The sequence below is a fragment of the Idiotropiscis lumnitzeri genome, chromosome 16 (genome assembly GCF_059441095.1).
Source record: "Idiotropiscis lumnitzeri isolate Australia: NSW breed Sydney's pygmy pipehorse chromosome 16, RoL_Ilum_1.0, whole genome shotgun sequence".
Taxonomy (NCBI): Eukaryota; Metazoa; Chordata; class Actinopteri; order Syngnathiformes; family Syngnathidae; genus Idiotropiscis; species Idiotropiscis lumnitzeri.
In genome coordinates this window covers 11919236-11940117 of record NC_142406.1, presented here as the reverse complement: position 1 = coordinate 11940117, position 20882 = coordinate 11919236, and the positions used below count along the sequence as shown (strand labels likewise).

General features: G+C 44.8%; 4 protein-coding genes across 4 annotated transcripts; 2 read left to right on the top strand and 2 right to left on the bottom strand.

Moving 5' to 3' along the window:
* Positions 1–825: 825 nt before the first annotated feature.
* Positions 826–3137, top strand: LOC148321456 (sodium-dependent neutral amino acid transporter B(0)AT3-like). Its single transcript, XM_088318301.1, has 9 exons — positions 826–957; positions 1179–1360; positions 1417–1527; positions 1608–1720; positions 1808–2102; positions 2173–2377; positions 2463–2622; positions 2705–2867; positions 2940–3137. Exons 1-9 carry the CDS (start codon positions 837–839, stop codon positions 3135–3137), a joined length of 1548 nt encoding a protein of 515 aa, XP_088174427.1. The 5' UTR covers positions 826–836.
* Positions 3138–4914: 1777 nt separating this feature from the next.
* On the top strand, positions 4915–9258 carry LOC148321455 (sodium-dependent neutral amino acid transporter B(0)AT3-like). The gene is made up of 12 exons (XM_088318750.1): positions 4915–5139; positions 5428–5568; positions 5663–5800; positions 6523–6704; positions 6791–6901; positions 6978–7090; positions 7175–7303; positions 7567–7723; positions 7852–8056; positions 8134–8293; positions 8376–8538; positions 8611–9258. The coding sequence occupies exons 1-12, from the start codon at positions 5004–5006 to the stop codon at positions 8806–8808; spliced, it is 1833 nt and encodes a 610-aa protein (XP_088174876.1). The 5' UTR covers positions 4915–5003; the 3' UTR covers positions 8809–9258.
* A 58-nt stretch (positions 9259–9316) lies between these two features.
* tert (telomerase reverse transcriptase) lies at positions 9317–15511 on the bottom strand. Its single transcript, XM_088318749.1, has 16 exons — positions 15133–15511; positions 13596–14817; positions 13215–13404; positions 12988–13141; positions 12744–12911; positions 12206–12367; positions 12018–12119; positions 11862–11944; positions 11676–11792; positions 11471–11542; positions 11194–11382; positions 10417–10543; positions 10186–10247; positions 9756–9880; positions 9553–9678; positions 9317–9473 (listed from the first exon to the last, which is right to left on the bottom strand). Exons 1-16 carry the CDS (start codon positions 15346–15348, stop codon positions 9370–9372), a joined length of 3219 nt encoding a protein of 1072 aa, XP_088174875.1. The 5' UTR covers positions 15349–15511; the 3' UTR covers positions 9317–9369.
* A 163-nt stretch (positions 15512–15674) lies between these two features.
* Positions 15675–19767, bottom strand: sync (syncoilin, intermediate filament protein). Its single transcript, XM_088319323.1, has 6 exons — positions 19684–19767; positions 17710–18828; positions 17309–17520; positions 16991–17198; positions 16799–16923; positions 15675–16740 (listed from the first exon to the last, which is right to left on the bottom strand). The coding sequence occupies exons 2-6, from the start codon at positions 18772–18774 to the stop codon at positions 16710–16712; spliced, it is 1641 nt and encodes a 546-aa protein (XP_088175449.1). The 5' UTR covers positions 18775–18828; positions 19684–19767; the 3' UTR covers positions 15675–16709.
* Positions 19768–20882: the final 1115 nt, after the last annotated feature.

Sequence of the window (20882 nt, the reverse complement as noted above, 5' to 3'; positions counted from 1 at the left end):
CATGGAGGTGCGACCCGTGGCGGAAATACACAGTCAGACGCAATCGGCTTGCGTTATTGCCACATTATTTGTGTTTATAGCCTTGTGATCTTTTTTCCCCCGTCCAGCTCACCGCCATCAAACAAACTGACTTGGAAAAAGAGGAAGTAAAATGGGACAACAAGGTGCAGTACTTGCTCACCATCGTTGGCTTTGCGGTTGGACTTGGAAACATATGGCGCTTTCCCTTCCTCTGCCAAACTTATGGAGGAGGTGAGCCGCTGGGGAGAAAACAAGTTGAGGGTCTTGCAAAAGGTCTCGGAGATCTTTGAATAACACATTTCAGTCATTCGGTTTCGGAGGAAGCGAGCAGCAGTATTTTGGACCAACTGGAAATGCCTGGTGGAGGATTGGAAATATAAAGGGCATTATAGTAATCCGGCCGAGATGCGACAGACTTGTTGAGAGTGCACGGTCCATTGGACATGGACAGAGGGATCACCTGTGGTGTTTGAAATAGCAGTCCTAGCCGTAGAAACCTTTATCATTGAAAAATGTCAGGTATTTGCGCGGGATTCTTACAAAATGGAAGGAAATGAAAACATTTACTGCATTGGCAGGGGCCTTCCTCATCCCGTACCTGATAGCGCTGGCGATTGAGGGACTCCCCCTCCTCTACCTGGAGTTGGCGATTGGACAGAGGCTCCGCAAGGGAAGCATCGGATCGTGGAAGGAGATCTCACCCTTACTGGGTGGAGTTGGTGGGTGAGCTTTGGAAATTGTGATCCTTTGTCACCGTTGTAAGTAGAAATAAATATAGTGGTTATTTGTTTTTCTTTTTTACAGGCATTAGCTCTATGTTGGTGTCTTTTCTGATTACCCTTTTCTACAACTCTGTCCTGGCGTGGGTGCTGTGGTACTTCTACAACTCTTTCAAAAACCCGCTGCCATGGAGCCAGTGTTCGACTAATGACACAAGTAATTGTCCTTGGAGATCATGACTGATACGCCACATTTGAGGGAAAAGGTTACCAATAAGGGGCTTGATAACTTAAAGGTTAATTCTTTGGAGATTGGGCGTTTAAGGTCGGAGAATAAATCTTGAGAGTTGGTAGGAGATGGAGCCTCCCCCAACACATTTGACTCTAAACGTCATCGTTGCATAACTGACCACCCCCCACTGTAATTGACCCGTGCAGACTTGACTACGGAATGTGTGAAAAGCACTCCGGTCAACTTCTTCTGGTACCGCAAGACCCTCAACATCACTCCGGACATTGAGACAAGCGGTTCTCTGCAGTGGCAGTTGGTGGTCTGCCTGGCCTGCGCTTGGTTGATTATCTACATCTGTTTCATCAGAGGAATCAAGTCCATGGGAAAGGTCAGTGATTGGCCGAGAGTCTCACTTTGTGTGTTTAAACTTGGCTTTGTTTATAGGCTGTGTATGTGACAACCCCTCTGCCCTACGTGGTTCTGACCATTTTCGTGGGCCACGCCCTCACTTTGCCTGGAGCCATAGATGGACTGGTGTATCTCTTCACCCCTGATGTGGGTTTTCTCATTTTTTGGGCAGACACTTAAAGCTTTACCGATCTGAACTCAACAGTTTGATGTGTTTTTGTTTTCAGTGGCAGATACTGAAGAACCCGCAGGTGTGGCTTGATGCCGCAACCCAAATCTTCTTCTCTCTCTCAGTGGCCTTTGGAGGTCTGATAGCATTCTCCAGCTACAATAATGAGCAGTAAGTGCTTGGAAATAAAATAAGACTTCAGATGGTTTGTAGAGTGCACTCAGTCACTTTGTTGTTTTTTTTTTTTGTACGTATTAGCAACAACTGCGAGAAGGATGCACTTTTGGTTGGAATAATAAACAGTGCCACATCCCTGTACGCATCCATTGCCATCTTCGCCATCCTGGGTTTTAAAGCCAACATCGACTTGCAAAACTGTCAGACAGACAACTTGGAGATGATGAAGGAAATTTACAAACACTTTCACTTAGAGCTTCCCGACGAGGGTAAACTAAACTACAGCGTTATGGTTGAGCATCTGAACAATGTAAATCTGGCAATACCTCCCACGTTCTCACCCAGAGAGTGTAACCTAAGCACTTTCCTAGACCAGGTACTGTAATTCTGAAAAAAATGACGGGGGTCATGTTCCTTCCTTAACCTTTGTAATTGTGACCCCCCAGAGTGCGTCTGGCACCGGCCTGGCTTTTATCATGTTCACCCAAGCAGTGCTGGAGATGCCGTACTCGCAGGTGTGGGCCACCTTGTTTTTCCTGATGCTCTTCAGCTTGGGCCTGTCCTCCATGTTTGGCACCCTAGAGGGAGTCCTCAACCCCATCCGTGAGCTCAACATCATGCCCAAGTGGCTCCCCGTTGAACTGTGGACAGGTACTTCAAATGAAAAGAAATGAGAATAGCGCACAAAAATAGTGAGCGCATGTTTTCAAGGTTTTGTTGCCGTCAACGTTTACAGGGCTCGTCTGCTTGACTGCTTTTTCCATTTCTCTCATCTTCACCATGGGTTCCGGGAACTACTGGGTCGAGGTGTTCAACACTTACGTGGGCTCCATCCCCCTCCTCCTTATTGCGTTCTTCGAAGTCGTCGGGGTGGCGTATGTCCACGGAATAAAAAAGTACCCATGACTTCAACTTTTGCATTAACTCAACTACATCTTGCTGTTAAAAAAATAATTTGCTTTGTTTTCTCTCCTCAAGTTTCAGTGACGACATCTTCTTAATGATCGGGAAGAATCCCAGTCTTTACTGGAAAATTTGTTGGGCTATTATCAGTCCTTTGATGCTTATGTCGGTACTGATTGCGTATGTGGCACTCGAGGCAAAGAATCCTCCCAACTTTAGCACATGGAACCCTGCTTATGTAAGCAAAACGAACATTTCTCACTCGCCTCAAGTTTTGAAACTTCAAAGACTTCCCGTGTCTCTCCTTTAGGAACTGTTCCCCAAAACTCAGGCCAAGCCTTACCCCGGCTGGGTGATTGCCATCAGCGTATTACTTTGTACGTTGCCCGTGAGCGCCATCCCTCTTGTGGCTTTGTACCACAGCATCCGGAAGAACTCCAGCCGTCTGAGCAGCCTCAACCCATACAGAGTTTCGATGGAAAATTCCGTGCAAGAGGAGCACCAATGAATGCATTCATGGTCCTCGTTTCAGTATAAAAACACGAAAAAGTGTATGGTTCAGAAAAGTGCACTTCAGTGATAGAATGACAACTAAAGCGATTTAAAAGTGATTAGTACAGTTCAGTTGTATTTCACTTTTTAGTACAAATATCATCCGACTGTATCTTAAAAGTGTTGCGTTAATGTTCAAACAGTGACTTGCAATAATTGTATTACATTATTTTATATTTCTGTATTTGAAAAGGGACCGACTAACACTTGGGTCATTTTGTCCCAACTTTCTGGCTTGTTTTGCACAAAACCCAAAGTTCTTTGGTCAGGGTCATCATGGTGCTACTTTGAGCACTTCAGTATTTTTTTTTGTAAATGTTTTGATAATGACAGATTTAAAAATCCAGCATGAAAACCTATCCACGTTTCACCAATGCGTGTCAGCTGCTGTATTTGTGACTTTTGTTGGGGAAAAATCCCACAAAGGAACGCATCTTAAAACAATTTTTTCATGGAAAAACACCAAGTGTGAATCAAAGTCCAGATCGCGCACATTATGTAGTAAAGCAGCTCGCCGATTTTCAACTAGCCATCTTTATTGATCTAGCGGCTGCTTTACTGGTGGCGTTTACGACAAATGGAACATCATTAAAGAGCTTTGTGTCAAGTATTGTCTCTGTGGGTTCTTGGGTTGACAAGGTTTACTTTGAATATTAATGAAAATGATGTCAGCTGGTGCTTCACGTGATCGGGTACATATTTAATAGGGAATGAGAATAACTGCATTTGTTGGCCTGGGGAGATAACGGTACACTTAGTTTTGAAAAACTCTTTTAAGCTCCTATAAAAAAAAATGAGGGCACATTTCCGGAATAACGTCTTAAACTGTTGTCTCAAATATGGAATTGTAAGAATCCATCCCGGGATACGCACTGTGATTGTTTTCTGTTGCATCCTTGCCAAAAGCCAAAGCAAGGACCAAGTTAGACACAGAATAAAAAATATAAAACCATAATGTGCTCAAATCTTTACAAAGAGGAACTACAGCGGAGAGCAATTTGCACGCATGTGCAGAACGCCGACCCTTGCAGATGCACCCGTAAGTACCACGTAATCCAAATGTGAGTACAAATTGTCTCGTACGGAATGTTGTGGCTGATAAAGAACAATGGAAAGCGCCGATGGTCATATTAGCGTTGAATCTCTGCTTGCTTCCCGACTGTCTCAATTATTGCTCAGAAGTTGGTGCTGGCACGTTTGGACCAGGAAATTTAGTTAACCGACCTTCAAACGAAACTCACATTTGTCATGTCATACTCCTTAAACTCCTCAGTCCCGTATATCAAGGTTTTATGCTAGTTTTACTACTTTTGAGGTCAGCGTAACATTGACACGGCATCACACTGGTTATCTATTAATCTGGGAGTAACCACATTTCTATATTTTAAGAAGTGGCAAGGTTTGAGTTTCCCACTGACTTCTCATTTTGCTGTCTTTTATTTTTTGTTGTTTTAACCTTCCCACAGCAGTTTACAATTTCTGCACATTTGAACTGTGTGACACCTTTGTTAGCTGCCACAAAATCTTAAAAAAAAAAATCTAATCTCAAGGAGTCTTTCTGGATTACACAAAAATGAAATTAAATAGAGGGATTTGTACTTTGTGTCATCCAAACCAGGAACCTGATTGGAAGCTCCTCATAGGACACTGATAGGACAGCCCCCAAGGGAGGCAAAGGCAGCTGATAAAAGACGACCCGCACATGAACAACTTCCACATTCAGGTGAGACCAAGGAGAAAGCAGCATTTTAGCGCATGTTACAAATCCGAGAGACTTTTGCAACATTCCTGGAATTGGGCCTCCACATTCAGCCGGCGCGAGATGGACAAAACAAGAGACGTGCAGGAAGAAGTCACATGGAACAACAAGATTGAGTACATGCTGACCTCCATCGGTTTTGCCGTTGGCATCGGAAACGTTTGGCGTTTCCCCTACCTCTGCCAAATTTATGGAGGAGGTGAGTTCCTAGTTCCGTTTTTATGCAGCCCCTGGCGCAGTATTGATTCACTTCCTCATAGTTGTCACTGAAGGTCAAGCTGAACAAACATTGACCCACTAATGTACAGCAAGAGGTTATCAGCTTTATTAACTCACGTATTTACTCACACGGGAGGTGTCGCTAAGCTTCAATTTGACCGATGCTTAACCGTGACTTAAAAGTCACTTCAGCCATTAGATGAGAAAATGAGAAAACCATCATTTTTAATCGCTAACTCTTTATGAACACAAATTTCTACACCCCCAGGAGCCTTCCTAATCCCCTACCTGATCGCGTTGGTGTTCGAGGGTCTCCCCCTGCTCTACTTGGAGATGGCGATTGGACAGAGGCTTCGCAAGGGAAGCATCGGAGTGTGGAAGAACATCTCACCCTTTCTGGGTGGAGTTGGTAGCTGTCCCAGGATATGGCATTTTATCAAACTGGATTTGCACATCTAATAAAACGGAATAGAACTTATTCGGTTGTTAATTTCTCCACGTAGGCATTGGCTCGATGGTTGTGTCGTTCCTGGTGTGCAATTTCTACAACACCATCTTGGCCTGGGTCTTTTGGTACTTTTTCAACTCCTTCCAGAACCCTCTGCCATGGAGCCAGTGTCCACTCAACATTAACCGCACAGGTAACTCCACAGAAACCATTGAAACTAAATCTGATTAGTCAAAGGAATAATAATTGGAGTCATCTGAAAAATAGATTTTTTAAAATTCTACACCTGGTCCTGAATACATAAATCAAATGGTGATTGAATATAAATCCAGAAAGGCTCTGAGGTCTACAGACTTGGATCACTTAGTGAAGCTCAGAGTTCAGAGCAAACATGGTGAAGCTGCATTTCGCTGTTATGCTGCACATGAACGGAATGAGCTGCCAACAGAAGTGAAGTCATGGTCCAGGAAGGATCCTAATCAGATGCCCGAGCCACCTCGTCTGGCTTCTGAGTCCCTCTCGGCTGACCGAGCTTCTCACCTAATCTCTAAGGGAGAGCCCAGATGCGCTGCGGAGGAAATTAATTTCGGCCACTTGTATCCGGGATCTTGTTCTTTGAGGTCGTGACCATGAATGAGGTTTTTAGTATTTAGTATTTTAGTTCACTATTTTTTGTTTGTAAGCTACTCTTGTTTTCTCTGCTTTTGTATGTGCTTGTGTGCGCATTGAGTTACCTTGTGTACAAAACGTTCTATATAAATAAAGTTGCATTGCCTACAAATAAATATTGAATAGCTGCAGTCCTAGAGTATTAATGGAAAATTTTAGCATATATGTCTGTAAAAGTTTGGACTTTAGTACAGGGGAGAAGATAATTAATCAAATGTTTTGTTACCTTATCCACAATCCATGCAGGCTTGAATGAGGAATGCGTGAAGAGCACCCCAGTCAATTTCTTCTGGTACCGCCAGACCCTGAACATCACCACCGGCATTGAGACCAGCGGTTCTCTGCAGTGGTGGTTGGTGGTCTGCCTGGCCTGCGCCTGGTTGACAATGTACATCTGTATAATCAAAGGAATCCAGTCCATGGGGAAAGTCAGTGCTTGTGTGAAGCACATTGAGTTCTCTCATGGATGAAATGTGCATCAAGATCAGTTCTGTGCATCTGTTCTACATTGTAGGCAGTGTATGTGACAACCACCTTGCCGTACGTGGTACTCACCATTTTTCTGGTCCGTGCCCTCACCCTGCCCGGATCGACCGATGGACTGGTGTATCTCTTCACCCCTGATGTGAGTTTTCTTACATTTTGGCGGCTAGTTGAGCAACACAGCTCCAAAGCCAAGAACCTGATCTGTCTGTCTTCAGTGGGAGATACTGAAGAACCCTCAGGTTTGGTTAGACGCCTCGACTCAGATCTTCTTCTCACTCTCTGTGGCTTTTGGAGGTCTGATAGCGATCTCCAGCTACGCTAATGAGAAGTGAGTCTTAAATATCGTACAAATAATTTTTGGAGAGTATTTGTGTAGCACACTCTTTGATTTGTACTCATTTGTGTGTATTAGAAACAACTGCGAGAAGGATGCAGTCATCGTGGGATTAATAAACAGTGCCACATCCCTCTACGCTGCCATATCCATCTTTGCCATCCTGGGTTTTAAAGCTAACACCGGTTTCAATACCTGTCTAAAAGAGTACGTACAGACGTTCAGATGTACTCCCAGGGCATTCACTTGATCGGAACGGAACTGTTTCGGAAGCCATTTTAGAAATCAGACGACGAACGGTAACAATCTTGAAGGACTGATACCATTGGTGTCAGTCTTCTCAGATGATCAGAACAGTCCAACTGCGATCGATTAAATGCCCTGAGAACGAATGAGAATATTCACAGGCAGGTTCAGATCAAATTTCTTCGGAATATCCGGACGTGAAAACCAAAAATGTTTATTTGCAGGAACATCTTGGTTCTGACCAACCACTTTGAGTTTTCTGACCAGAATATAACAAGGGACAACTACGACCACTGGATCGAGTATCTGAACCAGACAAATCCAGATGAGCTCTCCAGCCTACAACTGAGACCGTGCAACCTGAAAACGTTCCTCGACCAGGTGATGTCATTCGGAACACCTATCCATCCGTGCGTTGTCACGGGTTATTTGCTGCTCTTTCCTCCCATCTCATTTAATCGCACCCGATGTACCAGAAAGAAATGCGGACCGTTTCTTTTTAATCGCAGAGTGCGTCGGGAACTGGGCTGGCTTTTATCGTGTTCACTGAGGCAGTACTGGAGATGCCGGGCTCGCAGTTATGGGCAGTATTATTTTTCCTAATGCTCTTCAGCTTGGGCCTCTCTTCCATGTTTGGTAACGCTGAGGGAGTCTTAAGACCCTTCTGTGACCTCAATCTGGTCCCCAAGTGGGTACCCCAAGAACTTATTACAGGTAGCTAAAATCAAGAAGCTCCTGAATCCGAATGACCCATTTGTTTCGAGTAAATTATTTCTATGTGACTTTTGCAGGGGGGTTCTGCTTGATGTCATTTTTAATTTCCCTCATCTTCACCATGGGTTCCGGCAACTACTGGGTGGAGGTCTTCAACAGCTACGTGGGCTCGGTTCCATTGCTCATTATTGCGCTTTTCGAGATCATCGGGGTTGTTTACGTCTACGGAATGAAAAAGTATTGATTTGCTCTTCTCTTCCACAATACAACAAAGCCCCGCAGTGCAATATTCATCTGTACGTTCTCTCTTTTCCTGCAGTTTCAGTGAAGACATTTATTTCATGACCGGGAAGAGGCCAAATCTTTATTGGAGATTTTGTTGGACTTTCATCAGTCCGTTAATGCTTAAGGTAGTGTTGGTTGCATATGTGGTCCTCCAAGCCCAGAAACATCCCACATACCCCGCGTGGAATCCTGCTTATGTAAGTACACAAAACATATTTTAATGCCATATTTCATGGCCTGAATCAACACAATTTCATTTTCTGCTTTAGGAACTCTTTCCCAAAACAGAGGTTAAGCCCTACCCAGACTTTGTGTTTGCCGTAATCATCCTCCTTTGTTCAGCGCCCGTGGTTTCTATCCCACTCGTGGCTCTCTACAAAGGAATCCAAAAGGTCAGGAAGAGGTCTTCCACACGGGAGCAACCGAACCCATACGGAAACGAGGCTTTTGAAATCGAAGCGCAGTAACATCGGGAGCAGTAACCCGCGCTGCCGTTATCATGAACTATGTTTCCATTCCTGAAAAGGAACCTCATGGGCACGTCATTGTCAGCGAGAAATTGTTCATAGTTTGAATTTCGTAAGGACCTAAGATGACATATTGTTGTCTTTCGGGGATGAGTAGAGTAGTTTGTAGTTCATTTCCTGTGGGTGGGTGAGTGGTAAGGCATTCTGGCATCATGACAACGGATCCTTTCTTTTTTTTTTTTTTTTTAGACAAAGTGTATTGATATTTCAGTCAATAAAAAAAAGTGAATCCACACAATACAGTACACTAAGGTTATTCTACAATTCAATACTTTTGAAGACACCAGCTAAAACATGTTCACACTGTCAGTGAATCTTAAAAATACCTAAATTGATTTCTACCACATCTGAATGGACAAATATCACAAAGCGTAAATCGTAATCCACGGAGGGGTTGATATTATAATCAACATATCTGGTGGTTAGACACAAACATCGGCATCCAAACTTGTCAGCTGCTGGTGTTTATATTTTTCCAGTGCGACTTTATCAAGACAATATTTACATTTGAATGGTCAAGAAGTCCACGGGGATCCTGGGGCAGGCTGCCTGCCTCACCCTGGCCACTCGCAATGCTCCCAGTCGGAGCTCCAGATGGCGCTTCCCTGTAAGGAGCAGACATCGTTTTTTTGAAGAAACGCCGGAACATGTTGCGAGTTTCCATGCTTTCCCGACGCCACCTACGTTTTTGCAGAAGGAGAATCATGACTTTGTATAGGGGGCGATGTTGCGACAACACCAGAAGAAATGAAAGGCAGTAAATCAACTGCACTGCCTTATGTGGCACAATGACACGCAGGGCCTTCAAGCCTAACAATGCAAAGCAGAGAAGCACAAGGATTAAAAAAAAAAAAACGTTTAACTTTAAATCAATCTGCGTGGAAAACCTCTGTTGCTCCTCCTGATGAGGTGATTGGTGAACTCAGCCATGTGCCAGACCATCCGCAGAAAGTTGACAGGGTTCTTTGCAACCGTTTGGCCAAAGGGTAAACTCTGGGCGCACACATGGAATCTGAAAATAGCCCACAAGGGAAATAAAACTGTTTGCATAATGCGATAGATGTCAATTAAATGAATTCTCCGCTCGTTGTAGGTAGTGATTAACCAGCCCTTCATTAAATCAAGGCTAAGAGAGGAAGCCGTGTGCTGGTCACTGTTTGCCTTGACGGACAATTGCTCTGCTTATAACTTAAATAGATGGTGTTTTTGCAAAAAAAAAAAAAAAAAATAAAACAATTTTAATTCAACCCATTTTAAAAAATGTCAAGCAACCGCATGTAACGTGATGAATAAAAGTTGACTGGGGTAAATCTTGACCTGAATGCATGGAGTAGCACCAACTTGTAGATGTTTTTGTAGACTGTCGCCACGGAATTTGTCTGCACAGAAAAAAAAAAAAGTCAAAAATATAAAAACTTACAGAAGGGGCTGTGCAAGGGAGAATTTTAATCACAATCTGCAACACACATATACATTTTTATAACAAATAATGGCACAAATTTTATATGGCCTCTGTAGCAAATAAAGTGCAATAAATCTTTGGCTGACCTTCAGGTCCAAGAACAGGGCCTGGCACTTGAGTCTGAGGATCGTTGTCATCTTCCTCCTCATTCGCTCCCCGGCTGAGAGGAATGAGCCCAAAGTGAGGCTGTGGCGTAGGGACAGGCCAAAGTAGCTGTGAAACAAAGAGAGGAAGAAGTCAAGAAGTCAAGCCACCGCTCATGACTTCCTGCAGACTTCAGATCAGTGAGCATGCAATACAGAAAAGTGCCGTATGCAAGTAAGTAATTGTCTGTGCAAAATTCAGAATTTCAGAATTCAATTCAACAGAAGAAATTGAATCGGAATTACAGGAAGTACAATTGAAACTCATTTTCATCACATATCAGCTCCAAAGAAAATGTTTTGGGCAGCCATTTTAAAGACTTGAGTGATCTTCTATCAAATCAAACTATTTTAAAAAAAATGTTTTTCGATTTTACAGGATTTTAATGCTAATCAAAAACATAATTACCTTACAGTAATATTTGTATATATGTGTCATTAAATAGCAATAAATAAATGGCAAAACAGTTGGGACACATTGATCCACTTCATATAATTTCTTGTAAGAAAAATGCTTTCAACAAATTATTTTCCGCCGCATCCGTCATTTCATGTAAGAGCGGGAATTGTCTCTTATGACGTTTTCTAAGTAGGTGCAAAGTGCAGGAAGGTTTTTCTTTGACTTATAAGAGACCATAAAAACCCAGCAAAAGCCCAATGACAAATCTGAGAACAAAAAAAGCCTATGGTATATTATTTACAGTTGACGAGCGGCGTCACCTGGAGTAATCTTTATAGACATCCAGCGAGGACGTGTCCAGCAACAAGCCGCACCACGGGACGAGGCAATGGAGGTCGAGCCTGCGGATACCGGTGCAGTCACTCAGATCTTTCGGTAGAGGAAAGTTGACCAGCATCTTCTCCGGGTTGACCGTCAGGCCGTACTGCGGGACGTCGGCGAGCAAGACCCTCAACACCAAAAAAAAAAAAACGAGCTGGAGGTTATCTCACATGCAAGGCCGAAATTAGAAATAACTCCCCGGGCGTGGAGACATACGTTAGAAAGTTTTGTGCCTCCCGTAGACTCGGCGTGATCAGAAGGAAATCATCCACCAGTCTCATCAATCGTCTGGAAAAAAAAAAATGACCAGCTTCAACACGCTGCTCTCTCCTGTTCAAATGGTATTACTACACCCCCAGAAATATTTGCATGGATCGAATTATGGTGCTACTCATGCGGCATGACAACATATTCCCAGTACCCTTTGCTTTTTTTCATGTCTTGGAACAGGATATTCTCCATGTGACCGTAGCAGAGGCAGCAAAGCAAACTGGATGCCAAGGATCCCTGAGGAATCCCGCAAATCTGACGATACCTTCTGAGAGGATCCAATACCAGAGTTACGACGTGCAGGCCCGTGTTGTTAAGACTAAAAGTCAAATCTTACTTCTTCCCAAAATGTATAACGTTGCCGGTCAACATGTGTTTGAAGAACTGAAGCATCGCTTTGCCGCTGGTGTCGGAGAATTGCTGGAAAAGAAGCTCAAATTAAGCTAAAAAATGTTAAGAATCGACAAGGATTATCTGAGGATTGCATCCCAACCTGCTCCACCAGGATGGTGTGGTGAGTTCTGCGGTTTCTTTGCAGTGCCGTCACAAAGCCTTTCATGTTTGGGCAGCTCATCTCATCCCCCGCAAAGACAGCCTGGAAAAAGAGATGGAGGGGAAGAAAAAAAAAAATCGAGAAATGGATAGAATATTCTTTAGGAAGCCTGTAAATTTTTATTATACCTCTCTGACAAAAGACTTCCTCAGGCCCACAAAAGAATCGGCCCAGATCTTGGCATAGCTGCGTATGTTGAAGCTATCCTCTTGGATATGCGACAGAGCTTCGCCGATCACGTGGAGAAGTTTGTCATGGGGCAGACTATCGAACGCTCCGCTGACGTCTGCCTTTAAGTGAGAAAGGGAAGGATGACACAATTAACTGGGAAAAAATGTACTTTTGCCGCATTAAAAAAGTGAACCTGTAACATGATGCACGGTGTGAACAAACTTCCTGTTCCTTTGCTTACCACTAGAGGGAGTCAATCTACGCACTATAAATTGGTAATCAGTGGTGACACTACTATTAACTCATTCACTGCCATTGACGGATAAATACGTCAAAGATCCATTTTTTTCACTCGGCTGATAGTGAATGAGTTAAGCGTGCGACCAATCTGTGTATTTTCAAAGACTTCAAGTTCCAGGATATCCACAAATGCAAAAAAAAAAAAAAAAAAAGAAAATCTGACATGAAATCCTTAATATGCAAATGATGTCCAACCTTAGCGAAGTAGAGGGGCTTCGACTTATCCTTATAGGCCGGTGCGATAGTGGACAAGACTTTGTGGATATCAGTCATCCCCCACACAGTGGAACCCAGGAGGGACGGAAAGGTGCGCACGCAAACCCACAAGACATCCTTTAGGTCACGCACGCTTCTTCGGAAGGCCTGCAGAGAGGGACGGGAGGCGTTTACAATTGTTTAAATGAAACATTTTGCAACCAAAATGACAAAAGTGACCAACCCTGGTCTTGGCGTCTGTTCCCAGAACTCGCATGATGGGCCTTACGGTATTCATCTTTGGGATGAAGCGTATGCGGGAGGAGACGGTGTTTTGGGGGAGGGAAGCCACCTGAGCCGGAGTCAATTCCTCTATCTGGCCCTTTGAAAGGTAATCTCTACAATCACGAAGGGCGATCATAAGCACTGTTACCCATTTTGAAAATGTGTGTTGTTCCTTGAGATGCGCACCTGAAGGCCAGATCCTCCAGTCTGGCCCAAACCTTGTGTCTGTAGAACCGTAGGGCGTTCTTCTGACCCACACATTCGGTGACGTAGAAGCAAGCTCGGACTAGGCCGACAACGTAGCCGTCGAGGAGCCAAACGAGCAGCTGACCGAGCACCCGGGTCCGATACGCGAGCTCGCTAGGTGGGATTCGGCCTGCAAAAAGCAGTCCATTGAATCAGACAAAAAAAAAGACACTTACATATTTTCTTAAAGGGGACATTCTACAAGATGAAAAATGAGTGACTTCAACAAGTGGAGATTAATTGTGCTGTTTTGACAAAAGGATGTTGGAAGACTTTTATTCAGACACCCAATAACTAATTTTATTTCCCCAGTGATCGTACCTCTCTTCCTGATCTTCAACCAGTCACAATCATTCACCTTCATCTTCCACATCAGCTCAGCAATGGAAAGCTTGTCAAACTTGTTGCTGCACAAAAATCCCCTGACCCGCGCCAAAAAATAACTACGGTTTTCCAAAGAGCCCCAAAGCTCCGGCGGGGCGACGGCGCACAGGCACTCCCTTACGAACAGGAAAACCCGGTGAGGCCTGCAGTGTTTGGACAAAAGCGAGCTCAGGTCGCCCCGGGCCACGTCGCGATGCACCAGAGGGCACATCCTCTGCAGCGTTCTGATGTAGGTGTACTTCCTGTGTTGAAATAAAAGCAGGCTAAAAAGCGGCGTCATGTTAAAAAAGCGACGGGGAAGCTTCCGCTGTTTCTTTTGAATTCCGTTGAGATACGGCAACCCCTCGAAGAAAATCAGCCTCACCACATCCTGACCTTGTAGTCTTCTTTTCGAGACTACCGTGCGCCTCTTCTTCTTGTTGAGGAGGAACCCCCCCATTCCCCGGCCGCCGTACAGTAAAGTCGAGGTGCGGATGAAACAATACGAGGGAGGAAGAGGCGGGAAAACGCCTGATCTCCAACTTGGATCGCACATTAAAGGAGTTGTGCTTGTTTCAGCTGTTTGTTTGGGGACAGAAGCGTTCACCTCGACTGGTTTGAACGACACCGACTGTCCTTCATCCACGGCGTCTTTGACGTCCTGAGCTTCTGCGAGTCGTCTCCTCTTTCCAAAACACACCATGTCCTCCTTTTCCTCTTCATTGGTTTGTCTCTTCCTTTTCCGATGTGAGGCTTTAAAATCCCTCCAATCCAAGCTCTCTGCATATCTACTCTTCAGAGACTTAGAGTTACGACGGGTCCTGGTTCGAGTCTGGAGGCAAAACGCTGAGCGGAAGGTGGTCAAGGAGACCTTGTCGTAGATGGGAGCGCCGCACACCTGGAACGCGCACGACGGCGGGACCGTCACAAACACGGAGCAGCTCTCCAGCAGGTGACGGCTGATGTCGGTGCCGAGACGCAGGACCATTTTCTTCCACAGGTTGCTGCCATGGACGTAGGACGCACACTGGGACAATTGGCCCTGGAATTTGAAGAGGTCGGAGTCACGCTCCTCCCAGTCCACCCGAAGCGGTTTGTAGCCGTATATTAAGATGTTTCGCATGTTCTTCCTTTTCAGGCTGTTGAGAACGAAGGCCAGCAGTTCGGAAAAAGTGCAAGTCTATGGAGAGAAATACATTTAAAAAATAATAATTAAAAAACTCTATATTCCTCCAAGTATAAACAAGAGAAGTGAGATTGCCGTATGAGGCATAATACATTTTTTATATTCAGATTGTAAACAATTTATGGCAGTTCACTATAACATGTCAGTGACATGTTTTCATCTAAATAACCCAAGGATCAACAATAAACGTGGAGCTAAGCGGAAAACACGATATGGAAAAAACAAATAAACCTGAAGTGAGAGTTTTCAATGAAAATATCATTCTCATTTTGATTGCATTAGTCCTTGGAAGCAGGATTGATTTTTTACCTGGTGCCTGCTTGGCGCTTGCTGAAGCTCCTTGTCGTAGCAGACCAAAATGCTCCCGACGAAGGATTTGAAGCAGTTCGAGTCGGCTTGTTCGACAAGAACCAATTTGTGCCCATCTTGGAACACGATGCTGTCCATGAAGTCCTCCAGCGTGTGCGTGCGGCGATACAGCGGACGCAGGAGGTTGAAAATGTGGTAATGGTCAGATGAAGTCATTATTGCCTTCTGCTTACTTACGAGTCTTGCTTCGACACATCGGCGATATGAACGGTAACAACGACATGACACTATAAAACTGCGTGCCTACGGCGATGGTAAACTAGGAGGGGCAAAGGTTGTCGGTATTCGGGCAAGTTGTGGGATGGATGCCGGCACATTGCGCAACGTCTTACAGGTATAAAAAGGAAACTAGGAATTGACCTTTTATGGCTGAAATTGTTTTTTTTTTTTTTTTTTTGTTTTTTTTTGTGGTTTGTTTTGTTTTTGACCTGTAAAATTATTATTGTTAACAACAATATTAAGAATTTAAAAAAAAAGTTTTTATTTCATAGCACATATTTTGGCATTGAAAAAATCGTAGTGAAATTCATGAAAATCGATTTAGAACTGGTAATTTAGATTAAATTTCAACGTCAATACATTTGCTTTGATGGGAAGCTCGCCCCTGCCAACATGGCCGCCACGTCACTTACGCGGGGGTGTGGCAGCTTGCTCCAATAGCTGGCAGGCGTCGCTCAACCGCGGTAGGCTCGCGTTCCCGCCTGACGAATTAAAAAGCAGGATGAAGCTATCCTCCAATCATAGTGCGTCTTACTTGGCTTGTGCTAACAGACCAATAGGGAAGAAGAAGTATGTGTTGTCACGACTCACACTAACACGTGGCTTGTGGTCCTCAGAATTTTGAAATAAAAAGGATTTATTAAAAAATAAACCTCAGTGTAGTGATTGTATTGTGGCATTAAAAGCAGTTTCTGCAAAAAACAGGGTCTGAAAGAAACATAAATTTTCTGTTGATTTTGTTCTGAATAGCGACTTCGAGTGAAAGATACATCCTGCACAGCCTTTCATGGAACATTTTTTAAATGTGTGAGGAAGCCAGGGGGCAACCCACCTAAGCGCGGGAAGAACATGCAAACGCCATACAAAAGGGCCTGAGCCGAGATTTGAAACCACAACCCCCTCGACTGTTGCTGACATGGCTCAAAACAACTAAAACGACAGGTATCGTTTATCGAATAGCTTAAGGATGCTTGAGAACTGCAATAGAAAATACAGATGACATTAGCAACAATAAGATCCCCCATTGTCTTCTTATTGCTTGGGGTCTCTGGAGATAGATGACCCCAGGGGTCTGCTTCCTCGTGAAGTCAGCAGCCAGACATAAGGCAAAGACTCACCGTTGTCAAAAGGACGATTGCCCGCTCCAAGGCATTGCTTGCTTACAACAATAAAAACTGTGTAGATTTCTACCAACTACCTTTATAAACAATGCAAAAACATGTGCAAAGTGCATTCTATAGTCTTGTACATATCGAAAAGACTCATCTAGAGCTCTAACTCATGTTTCCTCTTGGTGTTCAGAGATCTGGTGGTCCCCCAGTAGCAGACCTGTTCAAAAAAGTTGTATTAGTAAAACACCAAATACCATCAACACCATCCATCTCACCTATAAAGAAGGATTTGTTTAGACAGGCAGTCGCGCAACTCCGCCGCCTCCTTGTTTTTTCTTTTCTGGATCGTCAGCTCCATCGTCAACTCTCTGCTGCTCCGCTCGAGAACACGGATGCTCTCCTAAAATAGTGAAAAGACACATCTAACGTCTGCTCTGTCGTCCACGCGGCTCAGCATCTCACGTCACCTCGTAGTTCCCGGCATCCTCTCTCCTCTGGATGTGAACGAGTTTAAGTTTCTCCTCCAAGCGAGCCCTCTGCAGCACCTGCGCTTGCATCTCTTCCCGCAGGGGTCCAAGCTGGGCCTTGAGCTCCCGGGTCTGCTCTTTAGCTTTGGCCGAAGCCCTCGTTGTTGTCTCTTTCCTCTTCTGAAGTGCCAGCAACACGGGTTCATACCTAGAGCCAATGCCAATGGTCCAACACAATCAGTTAAGTCCTTGCGTATTCATGGACAATGCAGTAGGAATAATAGTGAACGAAGCAAATTGCTGAGTGACATCCAGGACCTGTTCTCAAGACCTCTCAAGCTCTCCTGTAGGTACTGCTGGATGTCCCCACAGGAGTTCCTCTTGGACAGCTCCTCCTGCGTCGCGTTGCAGGTCCGGCTGGTGTTGCGAACGCAAATCTCCGCTCGGAGGTCTTGGAGATGTTGCTGATGGGCTGACGTGAGCTGGGAACCCTCCTTGGTCATTTGCTGGAGCAATGTCTGCAGTTTCTCCTAGAGGATGAGCATTGGGTATTTCCGTTGAGAATCTCTTGTTGAAGACTCTCCTCATAAAAAAAAGTTTTAGATATATGGCTATTGGGTGAAATTTCAGGATGGACCTGAAATTAATTCATACGTTCAACTGTTTCGGGACGTTTGTTGTCTCATCCTGAAATTTCACCCAAACAGTTTGTCTCCTACCTCCTCGCTCTTCTGGAGATCCATTTCATGGCGCCGCTTGTTGAGGGCTGCCTGGATGTGTGCACTCTCCTTGGCCTTGGTAAACAGCTGCCTCTTTAGCTTGCGCGTCTCATCGCGCAACTCCTGCTTTTCCATTTCCGCCTTCCACACTCTCCGCTCCTCTTCAGACAGTTCCGACCTGAGGAGCTGTACCTCCCTCTTTCTCTCTTCTCTCCGGTCTTGCTCCTCCTTTCTCAGCACCGACATCAACTCATTTACTTTGCTTGAAACGTTATCCTCGGAGGCTGCTGCTGCTTCTTCTTCTCGGGCTTCCTGCCGCCTCAGCGCTATAACCTCTGCCAGTAAGTCCTTCCGCTTCATCTCTAACCGCTGCAGCTCCTCGATGCACTCCTCCATCTGACTCTTCAATCTCTCAAATCCATCCACTCCAAAACTCATTTCCATCTCCAAGGATTCTGTTGGAAAATCTGCGACATTGACCTCATCCACCTCGGAAGTACAACCAACTGTCATTGACGGATTGGAACACTTGAACTGTTGGTCGCGAACATCCGATTCAGACGTGTTCGTTGAGGAATCCTGGTGACCAACGCTCAAACTCTCCGACGTCAGATCCTTGACTTTGGTCACATGCACATAATCCTGATTCTCCTCAAAGTTGATGCCTTCCTCCTCCATACAACTCTCCAACATGGCCAACATACCCATCAATTGACCTTCGTACCGCACCATGGTGTCGCTCAGTTTGCTACCCGCCGAAGTGATAGGCATGTCGTCTTGGGACTGGCGTTTAGCGCACTCTTCTGCCGTCGCCATCGTGTTCCCAACGTAACTTGTGCAAAAATACGGCGATGTTTCTCTTTCGCCAAGTATCCCTTCTGGGTCCGACTGCTCGCACCTCTTGAGTAGGTCGTCCATCTCCTGCAAGTACGGCCTCATTAAAGACGGCTGATTCACGTGCGGGCTTGTAAAAGCGAGAGTGGACCAGTTGCTCTCGGGATCCCCATTCTCTTCTCGGATGAAGAGAGGTTCGAAATCCGATGACGAATCGCTGTCGTCCTCCATTGTGGGGCTTTAATACTCGACACCACTGTTTGCGTCAACTTTGCGATCCATCCCCTGTTCAAGGAAACAGAAATGACAGAGACTGATGTGATGCTTGATGTACATCCATTTTCCTCAATGTAATCAGTTGGAGTCTATCCAAGCTGACTTTGGACTAGACGTGGAGTAAACTGGACTGGTCGCCATGCGCTATTGGCTTGTCGCTCTCTTTTTTTTGTGATAATGTCAAATTAAACAGTAGTTCAACACAAAATAACTTAATACGGTTCTGGGAACTCAAAGGGGTTTACTCTCTGTGCCTCTTTAGCGGTTAAAACACATACTCTGTCGGGTTTTGGTCTACAGGTGGATATACGGTGCGTAAAAAAGTGTTCATTTGTGTGACAGCGACTAACAACTCCTCAGTAAACCAAAACTCTACAGCTGTCCATGTGTGCTAATCCTCTAACAATGAAGATGGGTCCACATGACAGCTCGGTCTATCATCTGGGTATGTGGAGCAGGGCACAGGAGTGGTCCAGCAGGGTTATTCCAACAACAGCTGAAAAAAGCTTGGCGTTGGTCAGAACGCTCGTTTCAAACACGCATTCCCATGAACATCAGCCAACATGCGGCACAGATCCACATAAAAGAGCAGATGATCATAACATTGGATTGCACTACCCTGACGTAAAGACACAAGATCCGCTTTTTTTCAATCCTCCCCAGATCGGGAGTGCTAGTTAGCTGGCTTGAGGCAGTTCAGAAGAAAGCTATGTTCACATTTTTTCACGTCCATTACAAGCACAACCTTTAACTTAACGTGTACAACTTATACCGCCATGGTTTACATTTAATCTCTACCACAAGTAAGTTACACAAAATGTTCAAACTTATTCTAGCTGCAATATCAAAATAAGCACTACTTACTTGTCATTGGACACGCAAGTTTCCTCCGCCTGTGGATGAATCCAGTTGCAGTTCAAATGACAAAGCAGAATGAGAGGGCGTAAAGTGTGGGAGGGGGGTGTAAAGATCCAGAGTGCCCCCCGCCCCGCTCGCTGAGTCGGAGAGCAGCTATGTGTGACCATGACTACCTCAAATCTGTTTAGGTGTATTAATAAACACAAGAGGCTGGGCGAGAAAGAAGAGCCGCAGCAAGAGGGCCGATTCATCGGCCCGTAAGAGACCACACAATAAATATCCATCAATACAGTGTTACTTGTTGTACGTCTAGTAGAGAGAATCTTCTGGAAGCTTTACAGTGAGTAATTCCAAACAAGTGATGTTAATGTTAATGACGATGATGATGATGGCGCTCAGGCTTCAGGATTCCAGCCATGCCGCCTCATTATCGAGCGGTCTTAAAATAACTCCCCCATGCGCATGCGGCTGCATCCCTTCGGGAGGATCAATTTCCCCTCAACTTATGACCCCCTACAATAGAGCGAGAGGGCAGGTGCTGCTCTCCTTCCATTCCAGACAAACGTAATGAGGATGAATTGCAGATTCAAAGGAAAAATAAATAGCGACAGGGCAAAAATACTGCGGTCGGTACCCGTGCGTAGCAGGTGTGACTTTATGAAATGCAAAGCGTTCTAACATCTTTCCACACCTAAAACGATCAACTTTGATTTATGAAATACATGCCAGAAAGTAGTCTGACCCCATTTTTAATGCGTTCCCATCTAGAGAGTGCTTTGTAATTGTGTCCACTAGATGGCACCAGAGGACATCCCACAGTTATGATCTCCGTTGCTACAACAGTCGATGAAAGTACACACAACTACCAGCAAATCAGACAAACCCCGACCCAAAAAAAAAAAAAGGGGACATAATAAAATGGTAAGATCTCTTCAGTTTTGGAGGTGCTCGGATTTACTTCAATAGCGCTTCAACACCCCCCAAAAACGGGCTTGACAACTTCATGCTGCAGAAATTAGATTGGAAAACAGAACACTTATTCCACCCCCAAACTATTTTCAAATGGTCTCCATTTTCTACAAGTATCCACAATATTTGCAGGTTCTGTCATCCGGTTTCCACGACAACAATGACGTCACACGTGTTGTTCGCCGTTCGCAGTGTGTTTTGGCAAGTCTGGCCTCTCTTTTGGATTGGAGTTGACA

Coding starts and splice junctions, on each gene's coding strand:
- tert (XM_088318749.1), bottom strand. CDS start 15,348: ATGACTTCATCTGACCATTACCACATTTTCAACCTCCTGCGTCCGCTG. Junction 9,881..10,185: donor GTGCTACTCCATGCATTCAG/GTCAAGATTTAC, acceptor GGCTATTTTCAG/ATTCCATGTGTGCGCCCAGA. Junction 9,679..9,755: donor CATCAGGAGGAGCAACAGAG/GTTTTCCACGCA, acceptor TTGCATTGTTAG/GCTTGAAGGCCCTGCGTGTC.
- LOC148321456 (XM_088318301.1), top strand. CDS start 837: ATGTTGGTGTCTTTTCTGATTACCCTTTTCTACAACTCTGTCCTGGCG. Junction 2,103..2,172: donor TAAGCACTTTCCTAGACCAG/GTACTGTAATTC, acceptor GTGACCCCCCAG/AGTGCGTCTGGCACCGGCCT. Junction 2,868..2,939: donor GCACATGGAACCCTGCTTAT/GTAAGCAAAACG, acceptor TCTCTCCTTTAG/GAACTGTTCCCCAAAACTCA.
- sync (XM_088319323.1), bottom strand. CDS start 18,774: ATGGAGGACGACAGCGATTCGTCATCGGATTTCGAACCTCTCTTCATC. Junction 16,924..16,990: donor AGGATGCCGGGAACTACGAG/GTGACGTGAGAT, acceptor TCACTATTTTAG/GAGAGCATCCGTGTTCTCGA. Junction 16,741..16,798: donor AAACAAATCCTTCTTTATAG/GTGAGATGGATG, acceptor TTTTTTGAACAG/GTCTGCTACTGGGGGACCAC.
- LOC148321455 (XM_088318750.1), top strand. CDS start 5,004: ATGGACAAAACAAGAGACGTGCAGGAAGAAGTCACATGGAACAACAAG. Junction 5,801..6,522: donor ACTCAACATTAACCGCACAG/GTAACTCCACAG, acceptor CAATCCATGCAG/GCTTGAATGAGGAATGCGTG. Junction 7,304..7,566: donor TTCAATACCTGTCTAAAAGA/GTACGTACAGAC, acceptor GTTTATTTGCAG/GAACATCTTGGTTCTGACCA.